Genomic DNA, 21,724 nt, shown 5'->3' on the forward strand with positions numbered 1-21,724 from the left:
ACAAACTATGCCGACAACATGATGCTACTTAGTCACGCCAGGGTCGTTAGGCAGCACCTTTTGGAAGCAACGCAAGAATACTCTTTGGCCAGTAAAAAAACTAAAACAATGATCTTAGCCAGAACCAATCTAAAAGGGCAGCCAACTGGCATCTTAATAGGAACACCCCCGAGGACACAATAGTTTATAAAATGTTGGCGTCCTATTGAATACAGAGGTTCTGTTAAATCCCATAAGGAGGAAATTAAAAGGAAGGGGGTCGCCCTTGCGGCTGGGATTTCTACAACGTTTAAGAACCTTAAGGGACATTCACTTAGTCCCATCGCCAGAGTCCAAGTTGCACCTACCCTGGTATACAGAACCGAGGCCCTTTAGGGGCAGGATGCCACAACTGTGGACACAGTAGTAATACGCATATACAGACAAATATTTGAGCTCCCCAACCACCCATCACCAGCCCAGATCCGTCTTGAGTTTGGGCTCGTAAAACAGCCCCTGGCACGGCAAGCAGCATTCGTCCTCTTCTACTACAAACTCGCTGCAGCACATTCACTGAGGATAGAAGAAAAAGGTCACGCTCACCCGCAAGTGATTACCTCGAAGAAATAATAGCTCGGTTTGGGCTGGGCCGAACTGCGTCATGTTGCCGCAAGTCACGAGGTTCTTTTAAAAGCTGTCCACAGAACAATAAAGATAATTTCCTTACTTGAGGACAGAGCAACCTTAGTGAATCACTCGCACACCTGGGCCACGCAGCTATAAAGCCTTAAAACCGCAGGAATACCTTGGGATGGCGCAAAGTTTCAGAGTCATGAGCAGATATCTCACGCACCACATTTGGATTCTGACATCCCTCACGCACAGACCCCCCGGCAAAGGGCTGTAGGGGCAAGGAGCTGCCGAATAAGCGGCTCCGCACCTGCAGACCCGCTGCGTACCATCGGCCCTTTCAGCTCCCCCCTAGATACACGACACAAATGGTTACGCCCCGTTTGGAATCGGTACCAACGCGCGCCCGAAGACGAGCAGTTCTAGCGTCTCTTAACTCGGCTGACACAAGAATAATTGCGCAAGTGGTAAACTACCTGTTGGGAGTTGAGAGGTCTTGAACACAAGCAAAACAAAGTGCCAGCCAGCAGAATACGGTCCCTAAGAGTCCTCTCTGCCTGTAACTTCGTCCATCATGTGCTACAGGCTCACCTGTAATTCTTCTCCTCTTGTATCTTTACTTTGCCTATTGTGAAGCGCTCTGACACCTTCGGGTAAAGTCCGCGCTATATAAAAACGCATTAAATAAATAAAATAAAATAAAAAAATACGCAAGGCTGGCCCAGTTCCCTGCACCGCCTCTGCTTTGCCCCTGCCCTCCACGATGTAGACGTCTGGTTGCTGCCGGAAGCTGACATTTTAACATTCGATGGAGCTAAAGCCTTAGTGTGATGTATTTTTGCAGGGTCGACTTTTAATCACTGTCGTCATTCCGGTGCCTTATAATGCTAATTTCTCCATTTCAGTGCCCAAATAGTCGCCATTTTCTTGCACTTGTATTGTCTAAAGGGGTTGGCCTTGATCCGTCTACTGTTTTTAAATGATATCAACTCGCGAGACGACTCTCTGCAGGCCTTGATTTTAACTAGTTCTATAGCTTTGGTATTTTGACAATGCTACCATATCCAGTTTTAATAATTAAACAGCTGCTATCGCCATGCATTTGCCCTTTGCTGATGGGGAAGGCTTTAATCAGCCTGTTTCTTTTTAACAATGCAAACTCATCACGCTCTTCGATGGAACCCATGCTAGCTAGTTCCACCATCCCTGCACCTCATAACGTTAATGTTTTTTGCTCCATCTCAGTGGCAAAATTGCTGCTACCTTTATGCTCTTAGCACTTGATAATCGGCGCTGTTTGTAATTTGCGTCCTTGCACGGAGGTTCCTTTCCAGTCCTTTGTCTTTGTGTTACTCCTTGTTATGTTTTTATTATGCCTTGCAATTCGGCACTGCCAAACCATCGCACGTTGCTTCTCAATCGCACATTTTGTAAAGGTTGTACTTAACTGTATACAATTAGACACACCTAATATCTTGTTTAAACCATCACTAGCCCATCTCCTCTTTCATTGAGTTATTGCTTTGGGACTCGCTCATAAGGTGAGAAATCTGCAGGAAGATGCATCAATCAGAAGAAAAAGTTACTCTCTTTCAGTAACAGTATTTTTTTGGGTACATAATCTTTCTGTAGATTCCTCACCACCCACTCTACTTCCCTCAGGAGTTAGTGCTGTGGCTGATGAAAACCCAAGCTATGCAAACATGTTACCTTCTATGTTTGTTGCTGTCTTTGCCCAGTTGATTCCTCTCTCATACTTCTCTGGGCAAAAGAATTGTTTGGGAAGTGATGTCAGCACGACTTTTGGCACCTAATAATAATATACTCTGGTGTTGGAATGTCTGGAGGTGGATGGCGCACCTGGTGGCACTGCAGAGTCATTTCAAGGAAAAACCTTCTGGACCTGTGTGAAGCCTGTATAGATAATTCATAGGGATCTGTAGGAAAGGTAAGTAACACTTTCTTTATTGCAGTCATTACACTGTTGGGATAATTTTTACCTTTGTGGCAAACATTTGGATAATTTTCCCACTTTTTATGATTCTTGTAGATTTGCTTTTGCCTCGAATATGGAACCTGGCATTCCCACTCCAATGTATGTTTCAAGGATCAGGCTAGAACGTGATAAAACAGCACCAGTCCCCACAGGAAGTGCCAAGAAAACCGAAGCCAAGGTACATCTTAGAAAGGCTGTAACTGATATCTAGATGATGCTCCTTCATAGTCCTTGTTAAAGGCAGCTTTTGCTCTTTGACGTAATTTTGTTACCATACCTGTAAAAGATGTACTCAGTGCGTTTTGGCTCTGCCCACCGGTATATCTTTCTCTCACCTCATGCAGTTGACTGTTAGTGTATTATCCTGTATCCTATGTAGTGCTTGCATTGCAATTCATCAAGGACTATTTTACATCTAAAAGGTACCCTGGACAATCCCCTTTTGCCATACTCAATTTTGAATCTCATTCGTGCAGTATCTCTACTACGACCAATACCAGTACAACCAATACAAATACCAGTAATATTAATACCATGCTGCGAACAATACCACCAGTTCAGCCACCAGAAAGCTAATACCACCATCACCAATTTTAATACCATCTCCGGTATCAGCAACTATACAAAAAGCCACACCATCAATATTACCAAATGTATCACCATCACCAGTAATACACCATCACAACCCATTCTACAGTTGTCAGTACCATCAACAGCATATCACCACAATTGTCTCACCAAGACAAATTCCACATCACCGTCAACAAAACGTAGCCACTAATATCACTCCACTACTACCTTGGCACACCATCAATACAACAGACACCAACCAATATCTCACCGCACCACCAGTAGCACCAATACTTCCAACCCCAATATCACCAGCAGTAATAATACCAATACTGCTATTATCACTATGCCCAATACCAAACCACCATTACTACCAGTAATATACAAACAGTACTGCCATCTCCAGTACCACCAAGCATTGGCAGAGCCATTAAGCTTGGCTTTCACGTGATGTCACATGGTAATACATTTCTCCTTGCCTCTGTTTGCGTGTGATTTCACTTTAAAGTGAAATCTATTTGCTGTGCCAATGCTTGTTCCAGTATGTAGTGTTATGGGAGAAATTGTGAAGGAGAAGAGAGCAGGTCTAAGTAAGGCACCAACAAAGTGATGTCTGGTTGTCTATGTAGGAAGCTGGCCTGCTGTGTGGGGAGCACTTATGGTGTTATCACCTTATACCAGGTCCAGGTCTCCCCTGTCAGTGAGGTGTAGGCAGTGTCTAGGAAGCCAGGGCTCTCTAGAGATAGCTGTGGATGAGCAGCCAAGACTTATCTAGGAGACACGGAAAGCTTATGCAATACCACTTTAGTCACACCGCAATATCACACATGAAAGAACCACACAGTGTTATAAAAATAAAGGTACTTTATTATAGTGACACAAATACTAAAATACTGAATGGGCAATATGCCAATAGGAGGTAAATAAACACACTATTATGTACACATTAGAAGTCGGTGATTAGCATAGAAAGCAATAGCAAATAGTAAAAACAATAGCAAATAGTAAAAACAATAGCAAATAGTGAAGGCCCTAGGGGAAGGCCAATCATATAAGTAAGTGGAATGTGAAAGGCAGCCCCCACCCAAGGAAGTGGAATCAGTAGAGGGGAGTTGGAGGAACTAGGAACCCCAAAACGTAGTTACCAGGGTGCCCCTCCAGCGACCAGGAGAAAAGAGTTAAGCATCTTTTTTTTTTTTCCCCCCCCCCAAACCCAAAGAGGATTTGCTTTGATTTACTGCACACCAAAATGCATGTTTCAATTACTGCAGCAGGCTCACACTTCCATGTTCAGAAAGCAAAATATAAACGAGCTGAATACTTCGGATTATAAACACAGCGCAAGCATAATAATCAATCATAATAATAGAGCAGAGAAACAAAGGCCTTTCATCCCTGTGTGTAACTTAACTTAGTCCACAAAATGCTGGGAAGCCCTCTACCGCCTGCTTGGACCTCTCTCCCCCTCAAGCGTCACGGTCTCTGAACAGCAAAACAGGGAGGCAGCGCTGGGCCATGGCAGCTTTCACAACCCCATCTGCGAGCTTCCAATCCCTCACCTGCTCTTCAGTGGTTAAATAACTTGAAGCTTGGATTCTATCTCTTTCTTGCATTTTCTAGCTATGTTATCAGTACTTGTCTCTTGGCTGCTCTGCCCTTCCCCAGCCTTTGTTTTAATTCCATCTTCTCCCTGTACTCTCGTTCTCAAGGTTGAGACGGAGTCTGCTGCACAAACAAGCTTGAAAATAATATCATGAACTTTTCCACGGTTGTTCGGGGGTTTCAGCAGGTATCACGCTCATCTACACTGCTCAAGCTAATTAACCCTTCGCGTCACAATGTCTTCCGCACCTTTCCCTATACTGATCAAGTGCGAATAGCCAAACCCAAAGAAAGATCCTGTAAAGGGTGCATTGAGTATTAGGATAGCACGGCATTACAAACGCAGCCTGTATAATCAAACATATTGTGTAAACATAGAGTTAAACCATACATGATGATACACATAACATAAAAAAGAAAGTAAATAAGGTAACATCATGTGTCTGAGAAACTGGAATGATCCTGGGAGGAGCGAAACCAGGAGTAAACCCTGTGGGTGAATGTGTTGGAGGCCCAGACACAAGGAAGCGGTTTATGGAGGCCCATAAGACAGGCAATCTACCCTGTAGATAGTTTTATACTGATAGCGTGAGAAGTGTCATTCAAACAGTTGAAGGGCTTTGAGTCTGCGTGAGTTAAAGCAGAGGTATTCAAATAGCTTAAAGTAATTTGTCAGAGATTGCTAAGTGTATGTAAATGTGGTGTCCATAAAGGTTACCTTATGGGATAAGTGCTCCATGGCCAAGACATGCCAAAGGCGTGTGAACCACTGGGCTACTGGTGGACTACTGACTTTTTCCAGTGACGTGCAATAAGTTGTTTAGGAGCTCTTAATGTAAGAGCTATCAGGTGCCATTCACCATGCGTGTCAGCTTTGTGTTAGGGGCCATATACATGTATCACAGTGGCGGGAGAGCTAGAGTGGTATCCCAATGGCCCCTTTGATGTGGCTCAAAATTTATTTCCAATAAGTAGCGATTGGGAATAGAACCACCAAATGGGGAGGAAGTTGCCAGGTTCTGATTTGTAGCGTGAACAGAGTGGAGAGGTAGAGGCATAGATGGTGCGAAAGCGCATCAGGGTATGATAACTTTGTGTAATCAGCTCATAAGGAGTCTCTCGTTGGGGTATACTTCTGTATAATTTAGGGATATCCTGCCACAGTTGATACCATTGTTTCTGGGAGATCTCAGCCATGGTTTTAGAGCTCCATTGAGGCTGGTAAATGTGTGGTCGTACAAGGGTTGAGTTGAGGAGAACTTGGTAGGTGTGTGAAATCAACCCCATTGTCCCCTGGAATAAGCACACTAGAGTATCAAAGGGAGTGAACTCTTGTGTTGCTCCTTTGGTGTTATCGGGAAAGAGTGCTCAGTGTCTTAGTTGATAGTGGACAACTCAGGAAACTGAAAGTCCTGCTTACATTGGTCACAGTATTTGATCTGTTCTGCCTCTCAGATCTCGTAGGGTGCAGCAGTCTCCCTCCCTCCAGGTCTAGAAAGAGTGGTGCTGTAAGGCTGGTGTGAAACCCGGATTGGGGGCAAGCGGGATGTTCGTGGAAGGGAAGTTGGTCAGTCTACTCCTGAGGGTTACTCTGTTCCAGGACCTTCCCCCCCCCCCCCCGACACCACCCCACCCCCGTCACCACCCCACCCCCGTCACCACCCCACCCCCGTTTCCCCCCCTTTAATAATTGAGCGTATGTCACTCTGGAGGCAAAGAATAGCGTCCTGGGTGACAGGAGTGGATAGCGACTGAAAAAGAGAATTTTCTGTGGCACGGACATTTTGACAGTGTTGAGGTGCCCCAGCCATGAGATCTATAAGGGTTTCCACCTGCGTAGGTCCTCCAGTGCTGAGCGCTGGTATTCCGTCCAGTTGGCCTGGGTCCAGGACACCAATGAGCAACCTAGGTTGAGACCTAGATATCTGATTGAGCACTGAGCCCACTGGAAGGGTGTGAGAGACTGCAGAGGGCCGGCATAGGAATTGTCACATTTAGGGGTCGCGACTTTGCCAAGTTAATTTTAAACCTGAAGACTGTTTCAAAAGCTGCTAGGACCTGTATCGGGGCTGGGAGCGAGGTTGAAGGTTGGGTAAGGGTGAGCAAGAGGTCATCTACAACAAGTGCTATCCTATATTCTCCTCCTCCAAGGGAATGCCTGTGATGTCATCCGCTCTAATGATATTAATTGCTAGGAGTTCAACCACTAGGATGAAGGTCAGGAACGAAAGGGGGCAGCCCCGCCTGATGCCCCTTGCCAGCTGAATTGGTGAAGATTCCTGTCCATTAACACAGATTGTGGTCATAAGAAAGGCATATGTCGCCAATATCCTGGAGATCATACCCCGTCCCAGACCAGTTTTAAGAAGGGCAGCTTGTAAGAAAGGCCAGCTGACTCAGTCAAAGGCTTATCCGTGTCTAGCGAAAGCAAGTAGGTGGAAATGTTATGGCGGTGGGCTTTTTATACCAGGTGGGTAATTCTGTGAATGTTGTCTTTTTCTTGCCTCTGGTGAATAATTCAGACCTGGTCTGGGTCTGTTAGGCCAGGAAGATATGGTCCTAAACTATCGCCCCAAATCTTTGTGTCAATCTTTGCATCTGTGTTTAAAAGAGCTACTAGTCTATATGAGCTGTACAAGGGAGAGATCTGGATAATTTACTTTTAAAACATCATTGTGTTTGGTCTGCCATTGCTGAGCCGACATTTCCTGGTGTAAAACTGTGAAGGTTTTTGTTACATTTTGTATTGCTTATTTCTTTCTTTTGCTAGATCTCGGCGTGCTTGTATCGTATTCATCTTACCTTACATGCCAGGTCCATGTCTGTTTACTACAATTACCATCCCTAACTGAGTCTCATGACTGGGAGATAGTTATTGGGTGTACACAAATGCATTAGGGTGCTTCCATTGTTATATCTCCAAAGAACTCGCCTAGCATGCAGTGAGGGTACCCTGATCTTACTGTATCACCAGGAGGTGCAGTTAAGAGACTATGTAGGCTTGTAATCTGAGCTCCGTATTCTCAAAAATACAGTGATGCAACCTACTCAGTGACTCTCTTCTTTCATGGTGGAGGTCACCCTCTTTGGCCCAATAAATATGGTGCTGTTACCCTGGGGAAGGTGAAATTACCAGAGGCCAAGCCAATATTTCCGCCACTACCTGACAACTTTTTTTAGCCAGATAATTTTCTAAAACTCCAGGTAATAAGTGTTTCATTTCTAGGAATTGATGACTCTTTAGTGACACACCCGTTTTTCTGTTTGTTAGGATTACATATTGCTTCTCTGCCAATTATGTCAGAGCAGTGGCATGTGTCAAAACTGAATAGAGGCCCTATTCCAACAGTCTTAATTAGATGAGACCGTGAGGTAGAAGCCAGATAACAAGGTGCCCAGCAGAGAAGAAAGATGCCTCACTGTTAGCTTCTTCAGTAACAGGAGTTCCTGAATTTTCTTATGAAATGCAAGCCGTCTTTCTAATGATGGAAAAAGCAACATTATTTGTTAATGCAGGATCGCATCCTGTCTGTGAAAACATCATACATTTCTTCTATTTATGGGGCAATTCTAAATGCTCGAGCAGGTCTGTGACCGTCTGCAAAGTTGACTCACAGCGCTTTCACCAGCTAGTCATCTTGATATGGGTAGATGTAGATGTCCTGACACCTATAATGGGCTACTACCATTATTAGGCATTTGATGATTACTTAAGATAGATTTGAAGTCAAAATAGAGGAATTTCAATTGATAGAAAATGTTGATGAATCTGAAGCATTAGTATATGAATGAATTGATCTGAAGTTCTTTAGTGACTCATAGTTCCATGGTTGATGAATGAGTTGTTTCATGTCACTATATTAATTTTTTCTTTGATAATCTACATTTGTTGGATCCTGATATCTAATCTAATCTCATCTGTATCTTTATTTTTTTCACACGCAAGTTCCTTGTGTATTTAATTTTGCTATGATTTTTCATGAACGCCTCTTTTATTACTTACTTAAGCATCACAATCTACACCTCCTGTTTTAGTAGGACGAAATTAAGCTGTGAGAACTGTCCCACATGGATGGAATGATGTTCCATGCCTTATGTCAAACTGCTTCTGATGAAGGAGTACCAAAAGGAAGCATTTTTGGATTGCTAGGCTTTGCAGCAGGAGGAAAAAGTTGCATACCTTCTGTCTTTTCATCTGCTTAATCATTTATTGATAAAGAACTGAGAACAAGATTATCTCCCTTCAGATTGTTTTCCATGCCAGAGCTAGTGCTTTGCAAAAGAGAAAAATATGTTTGTCTTTGTTGTTCAAAGATAACTAAACAACTTGTTCAGATTTTGTTATTCTTTCACTGGCTCTTCACGAATGAGATTTGAAGAAAGATGAGCTGTTAAAAGTTAAACTGCTGATTCTCAATTGTGATCTTGGACGAAGGCCAGAGAAATTACCTCAAGTTTTTCTTTTCCTAGCCAAATAGACATTGTTCCGGCTGCAGGCCCAGTTACATCAGCTGAAGCTTGATAAGCTGATTTGAACTGTTATCTGAGCCCTTTATTAAAAAATAAGTAAATATATAGCTAAGAACTTTTAATTAGAAAAGTGTTTTTGAAAGCGGAAATCACTATTTGCACTCTATTAATAGGTTTGAAAGTAACACATTTAATTTATTTTTCATTTTAAAAAAATAAGCAAATTAAACAAAATAGTCACTACATTAGTACAGTGTGACTAGAAACATCTTTCACCTTTTTTTAATGAAAAGGAAGGAAATAAAGATCAGTCTTAGTAGGTAGACTGTCATGGACATGAGCTTAAAAACTGGCACTGTGCCGTTATCCTTCCCCCTGCATCCCATCATGCCCCCCTTGGAACTGTTAGGTCAGTTCTTTTTTCGGGTTTTTCTCTGGAGCACTCCACTCTGACTTTTTATTTTGGAAATCTTTCCCAAATGCTTTCATGCCTCATCCTTTAGAGATAGAAATGTGTCACAGATGTGTTCGGACAGATTTATTTAAATTCTTCCTGCCAAAATGCCTTCACTGTTTGTACTGTGCCTTTCCTGTGGCAAGAAGGCCCAGTCAGATCTAGAAGACCCATGTATAAGTGTACCTTCCAGAAGCCTTTTGCCTTGAAGACTGCAGTCATTGCAAAAAGATTTCTAGGAGAACCATAAAGGACGGGCAGAAGATCAGGCAGCACTGCTTGCAGGAGAGGCACCAGAATGCTGCTTTAGGCAGATCTGAGGGACAAGAATAAGATGGGCCTTCTATGTCAGCTCCTGAGAGAGACAACATTAGAGTAAGATGTGCTGTTCCCATTTGATGTCTTAATCCATGATGTCAAAGACTTGTTTGCTGTCAACTGGAATGCCACCTAGAACGTCATGTTGAAGCATCCCAGATGTTTGCCGGCAAAACCTCTGTCGACACCTATGCCTGATTCCATGTCAATATCCTACGCTCATACTCCGGTGAGAAACCATGCAACATCGATTCCACTTGCGACATCTAGGCCAAAGGCCATTTACTGCCGTCTTTGACATCAAGACCTACTGGTCTATCACCTTCAGATAAGTCTTCCACTATGAAAAGATTGTTACAACTTTCTTCAGAGTAGCTCTGCCATTGAAGAAAATGAGGGTTCCTCAAACCTCCGATTTGGAGTACTCAGGAGCCTACTCCCCCCCTCGAGACGTGACTCTTGAAAGTAATTTATCATACACTCTGTCATCTTGATGATCAATCTCCACATTCTTCCTCAGCGGTTCTAATTTCTTTGGATCCTTTGACTTCATCACATCTTTCAAGCTCCCCATTGGTCCCTCATCCCTTGTCTTCTTCTGCTCCCCCTATACGCTTGAAGCAGAGGCGCTTGCACAAGAGGATAAAATCATGCTCTAGAACTGGTTCTAGAAGAAAATCCTGATCGCATTCAATGTGCTCAAGACACTGCAGTAGAAGATCCCATTCTCATGGTCGCTTACATAATCATAGATGCTCTCCTTTATGGTTGTCTGACTTCCTAGACCTCTTCTACATCATGGAATATTCCTTTAACTGTTCCCTTCCTTTCTGCATCTTTCCAATAGACGGTTTAACAGCTTTCAACAAGGTGATTGACAGAGGAGAGGTAAAGCTTAATATTACAATTCCTGTTCCTACAGTGATTTGTGAGACCCTGCATCACAGATCTACTTACAGGCATCTTTTTCCTCTGGTCTCTGGCGTTCTGGAGACCGCATTGACATTATTGCTGCTTTCAGCTTCGGTGAATTCTGCTCCATGTAGGCTTCAGAAAAGTATAAACAATCTTCAGTGAGATGCAGCTTGAATTTATATGTCATAGAGAGCTAGGAGATTCATATGTGGGAATAGATTTGTCACCTAGGAAAAGGCTTGGAAAGTCAACTGAAAATAAAATGAATGAAATGCTTGAAATAATCATAACACATGGTAATTCTCGGCATCTTCCACTCATTTTGTTACTCGCTGTGCCATTACAGGGAGTGAATAGCCAAATGCAAATCAGTCTGGCTCCAAATCGATAATGGTTAGGCCAGACAGATCTTACAGGCGCTGTCCTTGCTAAGCGGGAACACAAGGAGCCCCAAACTGGTTTCAGCTTTTTCAGACCTCATCAATTAAGGGCAGCTTCTTTATCTCATAATAAATAAATAAACATACCCTCATTTTTAGACTGATTTGCCTTTTGTAGGTCCCTCTCTTAATGTCCGATTAAACTACACATCAGTGTATTAGAATGTTACCTAGAATAATGGAATTCATACAAGTATTCCATCCAATACGATTCGGTTTTGGCCTACCTGTCATTCAGGCTTTAGTGGACCTCAGTAAGCACCCCAACACCAGCCCTGTTTTTACTTTTTCATGACCTGCTTGCCTTAATTTCTTTCACCTGTTGCAAAACAGTCACTCTGCAGGTGCCCTAAGAGATCACTGGCACTTCCCTTCGAGCCATATTATTGAAAGACCTCTCTTTTGTACTTATGCTCTCCATTTCTAATGATTCGGTTTCACTCTGTTTTTTATTTTTTTAACTTGTTGGAAACACCTGTATATCTCATAGACAAGATCAACATCTCTGTTGGTTCTCAGTACGCTAACAAGCAGGGCAACATCGGATGGAGACTAAGATGTGTAAAAAAAACAACAACAAAAAAACACAACATTCCTTTTATATCTATGCACATTAATGTGTCACAACTTCCCAATATCCATCAGGTCCACCACAACTCCTCCTTAGTAAAATGTTGAAGACTAGCTCCTTTAAAGAACACATCACCACAATGCATGACCCCCATCCCACCTTCCTCTCATTAGTCTTTGACTTGAAAATTCCTTTTGACCACGTACAAGCTGCCTTTTAGCTATGTTCGCACTATAGACGTGCTGTATGCAAACATTTAAAGCTATATTGTGCACAAACTCTGTTACGGAGAATTATAAATTTCTTCAACCTCTTGTCTTCATGCTTTCAGAATCTTTCTAAAATTCAGTTGGTTTTCTGTCCGTTTTAAAAGACTCGTTTTCTGTCATCTTGCAGAAACTGCATGTTTTTTCCCCTGTAGATTTTTCACCTTTTGAAAATCCCAGGTGCAGTGCTTAATTTGAGCCAGTGGTTTCTGGTTCGGGGCACCAGCACTTATTTTTGCGGGCCGGCACTTATTTTTCTGCCTCAAGCATTTACTGCGAGCAAAATACACTTATGGGAAAGACTGAGGAAGATAAACTAAAAAGAGTCACAAAGGGTGAAAGCAGAAAACTGCAAGAGTGAGCTGAAGGGGCAGGGAGTGGCTGTAAATGGATTAAAGAGACCCGAGATGGCTTCAGGATTACACTGCATCAGTATTAAGTGCTTGCATATTTACTTGTAGCAGGCTCGTGTTTCAGAGGAGAGCTTTGGGTACTGGCACGTTTTTATTTACAAATTAAGCACTGCCTAGGTGCCAGACTGGATATGGAAATCATTAAGCCAGTAGGTCCTCACTGCTGTTTCCTGAGTTATGGGGCTCCATGCATGGCTTTGCACCTGCTTCATAAGTGATGACAACAACTTGTATATTAATTAAACCATACATTATGCAGCATCAGTTTATTTTTTCTGCATCCAACTAATGTGGACCTGAAGCTTTCTCATTGGTTGGCAACAACAAGGGAAATCTGTTGAAGATGCCAGTACGAAAGGTAGGGTTTTGCCCATCCATCCTAGAAAACTAAACAAAAAAAAGGATTAAATAAATAAGGGTGGCATTTCCTGACCCTAGCTCAAGGAGGGGCTGTAGTTTCATATAGGGTGGGTGAGGCGTATGATTATGAAGACCAAGCAATTCATGAAAAAAACAAGATTAAAATGATATCACTGTTATTTTTGTTTGTCGTATGTTTACAAAATATGTACAAATTCACTTAAACTATTGTTACAGTAGCGTTTTGTTTTGTAATAAATCTGAAAAACCTCTGATATTTGCAAGTTACGGTTAGCTTTGCAATCCATAACTTACTGAACAGACATGCAAGCCATAACTTGCACATCAAATGCAATGCTTATGACCACACTGCATTTATACCAATAAGTAACAGTACATAAACCACAAAATAACTAAATGACACAACAACCTACACTAAAAAAAAAAACACCAAAAAAATACCTTCAAAGTAGTTTCTGTCACAGTGTTAAGTGTAATACATGCAATCTCATGTGTATGATCACTTACAAATTCGTAATTGCTTTAGTCTCATCATAATGAGGTCATGAGCATTACATTTGAGGTGCAACTTTTGTTTGCATGACTGGTGTGTGGGTGATTTGCAATCTTTGAATTTTCTGCTTTTGTACCCCTATGGCACTTCATATGCCCATATATTCAAGTGTACATTTATAATTTATAAATGCGTGCTCCATTTAGTATTGATTGTGCACGTACATCATACATTTGCTTTATTATATATTGATAGCCCATAAATCATTCATATTATTATTATTATATATATATATATGTATTAATGTGATTTATTATGTGTGAAAGAGATGAGTGAATGTGCAACAGAATTTGTATGCTGATTCTTGCATTTAAAATAATTTATAATGAGGCGTGGGCTTCACATTAATCAGAAAAGAATATTTACGCCTGCTATTTTCAAGTATTAGGTCAAGCGGAAGCTTCAGCTTCCTGTGAGACTAATGCAAGCTAAGTTGAAACATGCCTAGTAAAGGTCATTGACTCCTCAGAGTCAGTAGGCCTTTAACAGCTGGGGAATTCCATAACTCAGCCAGAGCAACCTTATCCAAGGCAGAAACGAACTACAAGAGTGCTGTTGCTCAGCTAAGGTATTCAGGGTACAGGTCATCTATAAAATTCAGAAAGGAACGTTTCTGTTAAAATAGTGTAGCTTGGGCTAAAGGGGGAGAGGCTGATTACCAAAGACTGATTTCATCATTTGAACCGCTGAATTATTGAAATGCCATCACAATGTGTGAATTGTTTTGAAAATTTGTGCTTATTAATTGCTTTCATTGCCACTGTTGTGTTTCTTTTTATATATCTATACCCATTAGCTGCACTGGGCTATTAATTTTAATAAAGTGTGTATAGTGTGGATTTATTGTGTGTTAGTCCATGGTAAAAGAGCTTTTAAACTCACTATTGCAACAAATCATGTAGTCTAAGAACTGATCATTGCCCTGAACGCACCGTTCTTATATAATCCATAGTTGACCCATGGGTTACAGTAGGTTCTCTAGCTGCAGTTGCTAAGATGGCTCAGCCTGCACTGTTCCAGAGGGTTTAGGGTTTCAACTGGGCCATATTTTGCAAAGGTATAAAAATGTATTGTGAGCTAACCTGAACTTGTGATTTTTTGGGGGAGGCAGGGTTAGTTTTAATTCGTAACCATAACTGTAATTTAACAGCACTTCTTTTAAATGTAGGCCTGTGTTTATTAAAAACATTTTTGGGATTATTTAGGAAATGTATGTTTTTGTATAACTACATAATGGCTGCATGAATCGCCACCAGATTTATTGGACTGTGATATTTTGGTCAATCAGTGCTGCTTCTTGGTTTAGTGAAAGTGCGTGCAGACATTTTTGAGATTCAAGGCAAAATGTGAGGTTCTAATCCACATGTCAAAATATGTCTGTTTTTCAAAACGTTTGTGAACATTGGACCATGCACACAGAGAAGTTTATGCAGGGCTAAAGGACATGTTGTGACGTTGTGGACACTGAGTGCAAATACCAGAGAAAATGCATAAACTACCTCACCTCACAAAACATAAAACAATAATTGACTATTCTTCAAAGCACAATGTCTACTACATGCAAAGTTGTCTTATTCATACTGTGAATGTGATATATAATCTGACTGTAAGGTCCTGTATGAAAACTGACCACCACTAAGCCCATAATACAAAAGAGGAGTTTAGGGCGGGGCAGATCTATATCCGTTGGAATGCCTAACAATACATAACATGGGTCAGGCGGGATCTACACTTTGAGCACCACCCGAGTTCTCCTAAAATGCTAGACCAATATGTCTGAATATATGTGGGCATAACCATACTGTAAGCATAAAGGTGCCCCCGTCCTTCCTGCAGCGTATGCAGGTGGGAGATGGGGCCCTCTCCATTTTTTTGGAGCCTCTCCCTGTCAAGTAGGATATATGCAGAATTTAGAATTGTATTAATCGTAATCGGATACATATGGGCACTTCACATAGATGCATGAGAGCAGCCTCCCAGGTCAGTGACGTCCAGGGACCCCAGGTCATCCTCCCACCTCTCTCTCAAGGGTCGCAGCGTGTCAGGCACGTTATTATTCAATGTTTTGTATGTCCATGATATTGCTTTCTCTGCTATTTGACCCATAAGAATCCTCCCTTCCAGCGGGGCACATTCTGGGAGGTCCAATATGTCTAGGTGCTCTGCCTGCCAGGCGTAGTCTGCTATAATTATATTGTTGCGACTGTGAGGTGGTATTCTTCCCGTAGGCTGGTGAAGGTCTTTAATGTTGCTTCATGAATGAGGTCGCCCACTTTGGAGATGCCTAGTGTGTCCCAGGCCTGGAAGTCCTAAAGTTTCCCTAGCTCTTTTAGGTAACTACCTCCCACAGCGGGATTTCCCCAAGTGAGCTTCATGTGCCAACCCATCTTTCTCACTTCTTTACGCCAAGCTTCTATCGTTAGTTGCATGGGCATTAGGAGTGACTGTAACCCTTTCCATCCATACAGGAAATGCAGGTGTCTCTTACGTGCAAATTGACTCTTTAAGAGGTATGTTGGATGGCCCCGAGTGCGTGCTCCTAGTCGTTGCTATGAGGTGTGCTGCACAGTAGTAGGCCCTAATGTCAGGCAGAACTATCCCCCCCCATTATATGGGTTACACTGAAGCATTTGTAAGGGTATTCTGGGATGTTTACCACCCCAAAGGAATATACAGACCACCCGATCTATCTTATTGAAGATGTCCTCAGATAGGCGCACATACGTTTTCTGGAGGGGGAATATATTAATTTCGGTAGTGTAATCATTTTATACATTGCCACTCTATCGAACAGTGTAAGTGAAACAGTGTGTTTATTTGCAGGTTAACTGGGGGTTGTATCTGCTTGCTGTGGCCCCTGCTTGATAGAGGCTTGACTTGGCCCAATTAATCCTATATCCTGAGTAGGACCCATAATCCTCAAATGTGACCAGAATCTGGGACAGCGTTGTTCTTGGGAGAGTGACATAAAGAAGGACGTCATCTGCATAGAATGAGATCTTTTTTGCATCCTTCCCTACCCCCATGTACGCAGAAGCTGAGATACCTGGATGTGTGCGTATAACACAGGCCAGAGGTTCAATCGTGAGGGCGTACAACAAGGATGAGAGGGCACCTTTGACACATGCCTCTCGCAATGGGAAACTCAGTCACCTATACACCTCAACTGCCGCTATCGGGTCTGTGTACAGCAACGTGATCTACTCCCTGAACATTGGTCTGAAGCCGAACTTCTTTAGCGTTTTCATCATGAACGGCCAAAGAATTTTGTTAAATCTTTGTGCGCATCCAAAGTTAGCAGTAGATGGTATTCCTCTTGCTCCCTGACAGCGTCAATCCAGGCATGAAGCCTATGAAGATTAAACCTCATCGACCTCTTTGGCATGAAGCCCGTCTGGTCCTGATGAATCAGAGACAATATAAATGCCACTAAACGAGTAGGAAGTGGAGAAAGCTGGCCTGGTGTGTAGTGAGCTGCTATGGTGTTAGCACCTTATACCAGGTCCAGGCATCCCCTGTTAGTGTAATGTAGGAAGTGTCTAGGAAGCCAGGGCTCTCTAGAGATAGCTGTGGACGAGCAGCCAAGACTTATCAAGGAGTCATGCAAAGTTTATGCAATACCACTATAATCATACAGCACTTACCCACATGAAAGAACCACACAGTGTTACAAAATAAAGGTACTTTATTATAGTAACACAAATACCAAAAACATTATGGGGCACATTAAGACATTGGCGGTAAGTGCCGCTTACCACTGAGGGCGACAGCCGTCAAAACACCATCGCCGCGGCTAACATCCGTTCGCCAAATTATGGCCACAGCCGGATTTCCGCAACAAAATGGGCGGAAATCCGGCCGTGGCCATACTTGCTGATGGGGCTAAGGTGACGCTACTACCACCAGCAGCGCCACACCAGTAGACCACCGCCAGCTGTATTATGACAAATAATACGGCCTGGCGGTGTGCCTGCTGGCGGTAGCAGGCCCCGTTCCGTCCCCTGCCAATAGACCCCCTGGATGGAGGTAAGTTGGGTTTCCGACAGGGGAGGATGGGTGGTGTTGTGTGTGTGGGTGGGTGTGTGTGCTTGAACGCGAATGTGTGTAGTGTTGTTTGCATGTGTATGTGCATGTGTGAGAATGCGTGTAGGAATGGAAATGTGAATGCGTGTCAGTTGAAATGTGATACGGATGTGTGCGAGAATGAATGGATGCATGCGTGTCTGCGAGTGAATGTATGCATGGTGAGTGTCTGCGAGTGTGCATGTATGGGGGCTGTGGGACGGGATGGGGGGGGTGTCTGGGGAGTGTTGGGGGGGGGGGGGGCTCCTACCAGTGACAGGGAAGGAATTCCCTGTTACTGGTAGGGCCTACCGCCATGGTTTTCGTGGCGTTCATGGCGGTAGGCAGGGTCAAAATGCCACCGGCGGTACATTAGTGGCTCCCGGGCTGAGGATTATCTCCGGCCCGGCGGCTGCTACCACCATGGCAGTGTCAGTGTGGTATATTGGCGGGTTGGCTTCAACCAACCTGCCAATGTCATAATGTGGCGCTATGTACCGCAAAACTGTTGACGGTACTACCGCCACATTATCACCGACCTTCGGTGTCATAATGACACCCTATATAGGCAATACCCCAATTGGAGGTAAGTAATACACTATTATTTACACATTAGAAGTCCGTGAATAGCATAAAATACAATAGAAAACAGTGAAAGTAATAGCAAGTACTGAAGGCCCTGGGGAGGACCAAACCATATATTAAGTAAGTGGAATGGAAAATTCTGGCCCCCACCCAAGGGAGTGGAATCTGTAGAGGGGAGCTGGAGGGGCTAGGGACCCCAAAAGGTAAGTACCAGAGCTACCCCCAGCAACCAGGAGAAAAATGGTAAATACCTGTTTTTCTCCAAACCCATCCACACAACTTCAGAGAAGGATATTGCAAGGCTCAGACAAGACTGCAAGGGACCAAAGGTGAATTCTGAAAAAGACCTCCTGTGGAATGAGGGGACCAAGTCCAGTTCTCATTGAAGTGTCCGTTGGTGGTAGGAGTCACTACCCGTCTGTATGTGGATGCTGGACCAGGTAAATGATGGACGAAGACAGACAGTTGTGCAGCACTGGAGCAGCTGCAGAGTTCCTGGAGTGATGTAGTCAATGTCACACGCGGGAAGGAAGATTGCAGTTGGTCAGTGGTGTGGAAAAACCGCCAACAACCTGTGGCAAAGGCAAATGTCGTGGAAGAAGAAATGCGGAGCTGGCGGGGACCAACAAGGTCCAGAGGGACTCAACCCACAGGGGGGATTCCAGGGTTACCCTCAGCAGTGAGGAGAGTTAGGAGAAGAGGAGGCAGCCACCTTCAGGTGACCCACAGGCAGCAAGCACAGGAGTCAGTGATGCCCACGCAGCACACTTAGAAAGGAGTCCCACGTCGCTAAAGAACTACGCAGAGGGCTCAGCATCGCAGGAAAGAGTGCTGGGACTTGGATGATCCGTAGCCTGAAGATCCCTTGGAGGAGATGCCAACAAGCCTTGATAGCTGCAAGAGACACAGTGCACGGGGGTACTGTCCTGCGTGGAGAGGCAAGGGCTTACCTCCACCAAAGTTGTACAGCTGGCAGAGAGGACCGAGGGGACCACTCCATACCACCTGTAATGCAGGATTCATGCAGCTCCGGATGAGAAGATCCACGCAGCAGTCGTCGTTGCAGTTGGTGGCTGCGGATGCAGGGGAGTGACTCCTTCACTGCAAGGAAGATTCTTTCTTCCTTCTCGTGCAGGCTGAAGACATGCTGTCCTGAGAGGATGCGCAGCCGGGGAAGCTGGAGGGAGCCATGGAAACAGTGTTGCAAGCAGAGTTTTCACCGTGGATGCAGAATGTCGGGTCCTGTAGGAGTTCCAGTGGCCATAAATTGAAGTAGACGTTGCAGAGGAGTCCTCCTGAAATCTTGCAAGCTGAATCTCAGAACCCACCGAAGAGGGAGACCCTAAATAGCCGGGAAGAAGAATTGGTCACCTAGCCAGGTGGGGGCTCTGACATCACCTGCCGGACCCGGCCACTCAGATGTTCCAAGTGGCCCCTGCCCACCTTGGATTCAAAATGGCAGAATCAAGGGACCCTCTGGATGAGCTCTGGGCACCACCCCTGGGGTGGCGCTGGATAGGGGAGTGGTCAGTCCCCTTTCCATTGTCCAATTTCACACCAGAGCAGGAACTGGAGGCCCGAACTGGTACAGACAGGTTTATATAAGGAGGGCATCAAATGTGCACTTCAAAGTATGCCAGTGGTTTGGGGAGGCTACCCCTCCCAAGCCAGGTAACACCTATTTCCCAAGGGAGAGGGTGTTACCCCCCTCTCCCAGAGGAAATTCTTTGTTCTGCCTTCCTGTGCTTAATCTGACCAAGCAGCAGGAGGGCAGAAACATGTATGAGGGGTGGCAGCAGCGTGGGCTGCCCGGGAAACCCAAGAAAACTGCTAGGAGCATGCTGGGGGATCTCTAAGGACTTGGTCCAGACCCAACACAGGGGCTCCTTTGAACAGGACAATCGCACTCTGCCATCTGCCCGCTCTGAACAACTATAAATTCCTGTCCCAACTCCACACGCCTGAGAGCCTTGTTATCAGGCATCCTCATCCTCTGGCGCATTCCCTTCCGCACCTCTGGATAGGGAATCAAAAAGGCTGGAACACTTTGGGAAGAAGATGTTTTCTTCCTCCAGTCTAGTGCTGCGGTCAGTTAACACTGCATGCCTTTTGGGCCATTATACTCACTCTCAGTGGGATATAGTTGCACAAGTCTTGCTGCAGATACCGGAGAAGGCCTGTGCTATCATCTCCCAAGCTGTTACTGACGGGAGAAATGCAGCAAAGTTCAGTATCCGATGTGGGTGGGACATGACCAACTCTCTGGGTAGACCTGTTGTGACGACGGTGGCCTTGAGGCGCCACACCTGGTGACGAACATCTGGTTTCTCAGGGGATGTCCAACAGACCCTTACGGGCATGCCCTTTGATGGCTCCCATCTTTTTGGTGACAAGGCGTTCTCGGCATTGGAGAGGTTCGAGGACTCCTGGGCTACGTTTTTTTCCCTCGGCCTTTCCACTGCCCTTCGTCTAACAGTTTGCCTTTCGGCCATTTTGTGGCTACGGAAGGGCTTCCCTGTTGAGTCCCTTTCCCAGCCAATGTGCCATCCATGCTGTTCAGCCGCTGCGTGGCTGGGGATGCAGAATCCCAAATGGTCGTGGGACAGGGAACCAGAGACCTGCCCAGCCAACCTCTGCCCCTGCTGCAGCCTCCAAACCCTCCTAATCCATCCCATCACTCTGGTCTAGTTGGTAGCAGGATTCGCCATCACCGGGTGGGTTTTGCAGATCTTTCGAAGAGGCTGCTCCCTCCCCTTTGACTTTGCCGCACAAGCCATGCCTCCATCATTCAGCCGTACAGAGTAGGATCATTTGGCACTTCTCCGCCAGGAAGTCACAGCTCTCTTGGCCAAGGGAGCAATAGAGAGGGTCCCTGCGCCAGAAGTTGGTCATGCTTGTGATTCCCACTATTTTCTGGTGCCCAAAAATGACAAAGGCTTACGTCCTATCCTAGACCTCTGGGCCCTAAGTCTCTTCCTCAAGAACAAGAAATTCAAAATGCTCACCCTGGCTCAGGTTCTGTCTGCTTTGGGCCAAGGAGACTGGATGGTAGTGTTGGACTTGCAAGACGCTTATTTCCATATTCCCATCCTGCCTGCCCACAGATGTTACCTGTGATTCGTTGTAGGTCACAAGCACTTTCAATTTACCGTGCTCCCCTTTGGCCTTAGCAGCGCCCCTCGGGTGTTCACAAAAGTAATGGCGGTAGTTGCAGCTCATCTGTGCAGGTTGGGGGTTTGAGTCTTCCCATACCTCGACAACTGGCTGTTGAAGGGGGACTAGGCCCAGAAAGTCATCTCCCACCTTCAGACTAAGGCGAACCTCCTGCACACTCTGGGGTTCACTATAAACATGCCGAAGGCACACCTGACTCCCTTTCAGATGCACCCTTTCATCTGAGCTTTTCTGGACACAGTGCAGTTTCGGGCCTATCCTCCTGAGTCCAGGATATTCAGGCTATGATTCTGATCTTTCAGCCTCTGTCTTGGGTTTCAGTGAGACTGACTCTGAGGCTGCTGG

The 21,724-nt window shown here is 44.6% G+C and overlaps 1 protein-coding gene across 1 annotated transcript in view; it reads left to right on the top strand.

The window, feature by feature from the left end:
• Positions 1-21,724, top strand: part of LOC138248710 (E3 ubiquitin-protein ligase TTC3-like) — a 1,210,547-nt gene that overhangs the window by 360,184 nt on the left and 828,639 nt on the right. Inside the window, exon 14 of the mRNA XM_069202542.1 lies at positions 2,660-2,783. Coding sequence (XP_069058643.1) covers positions 2,660-2,783 — 124 coding nt within the window. The remainder of the gene's footprint in view (positions 1-2,659; positions 2,784-21,724) is intronic.

The sequence above is a fragment of the Pleurodeles waltl genome, chromosome 8, assembly GCF_031143425.1.
Source record: "Pleurodeles waltl isolate 20211129_DDA chromosome 8, aPleWal1.hap1.20221129, whole genome shotgun sequence".
NCBI lineage: Eukaryota > Metazoa > Chordata > Amphibia > Caudata > Salamandridae > Pleurodeles > Pleurodeles waltl.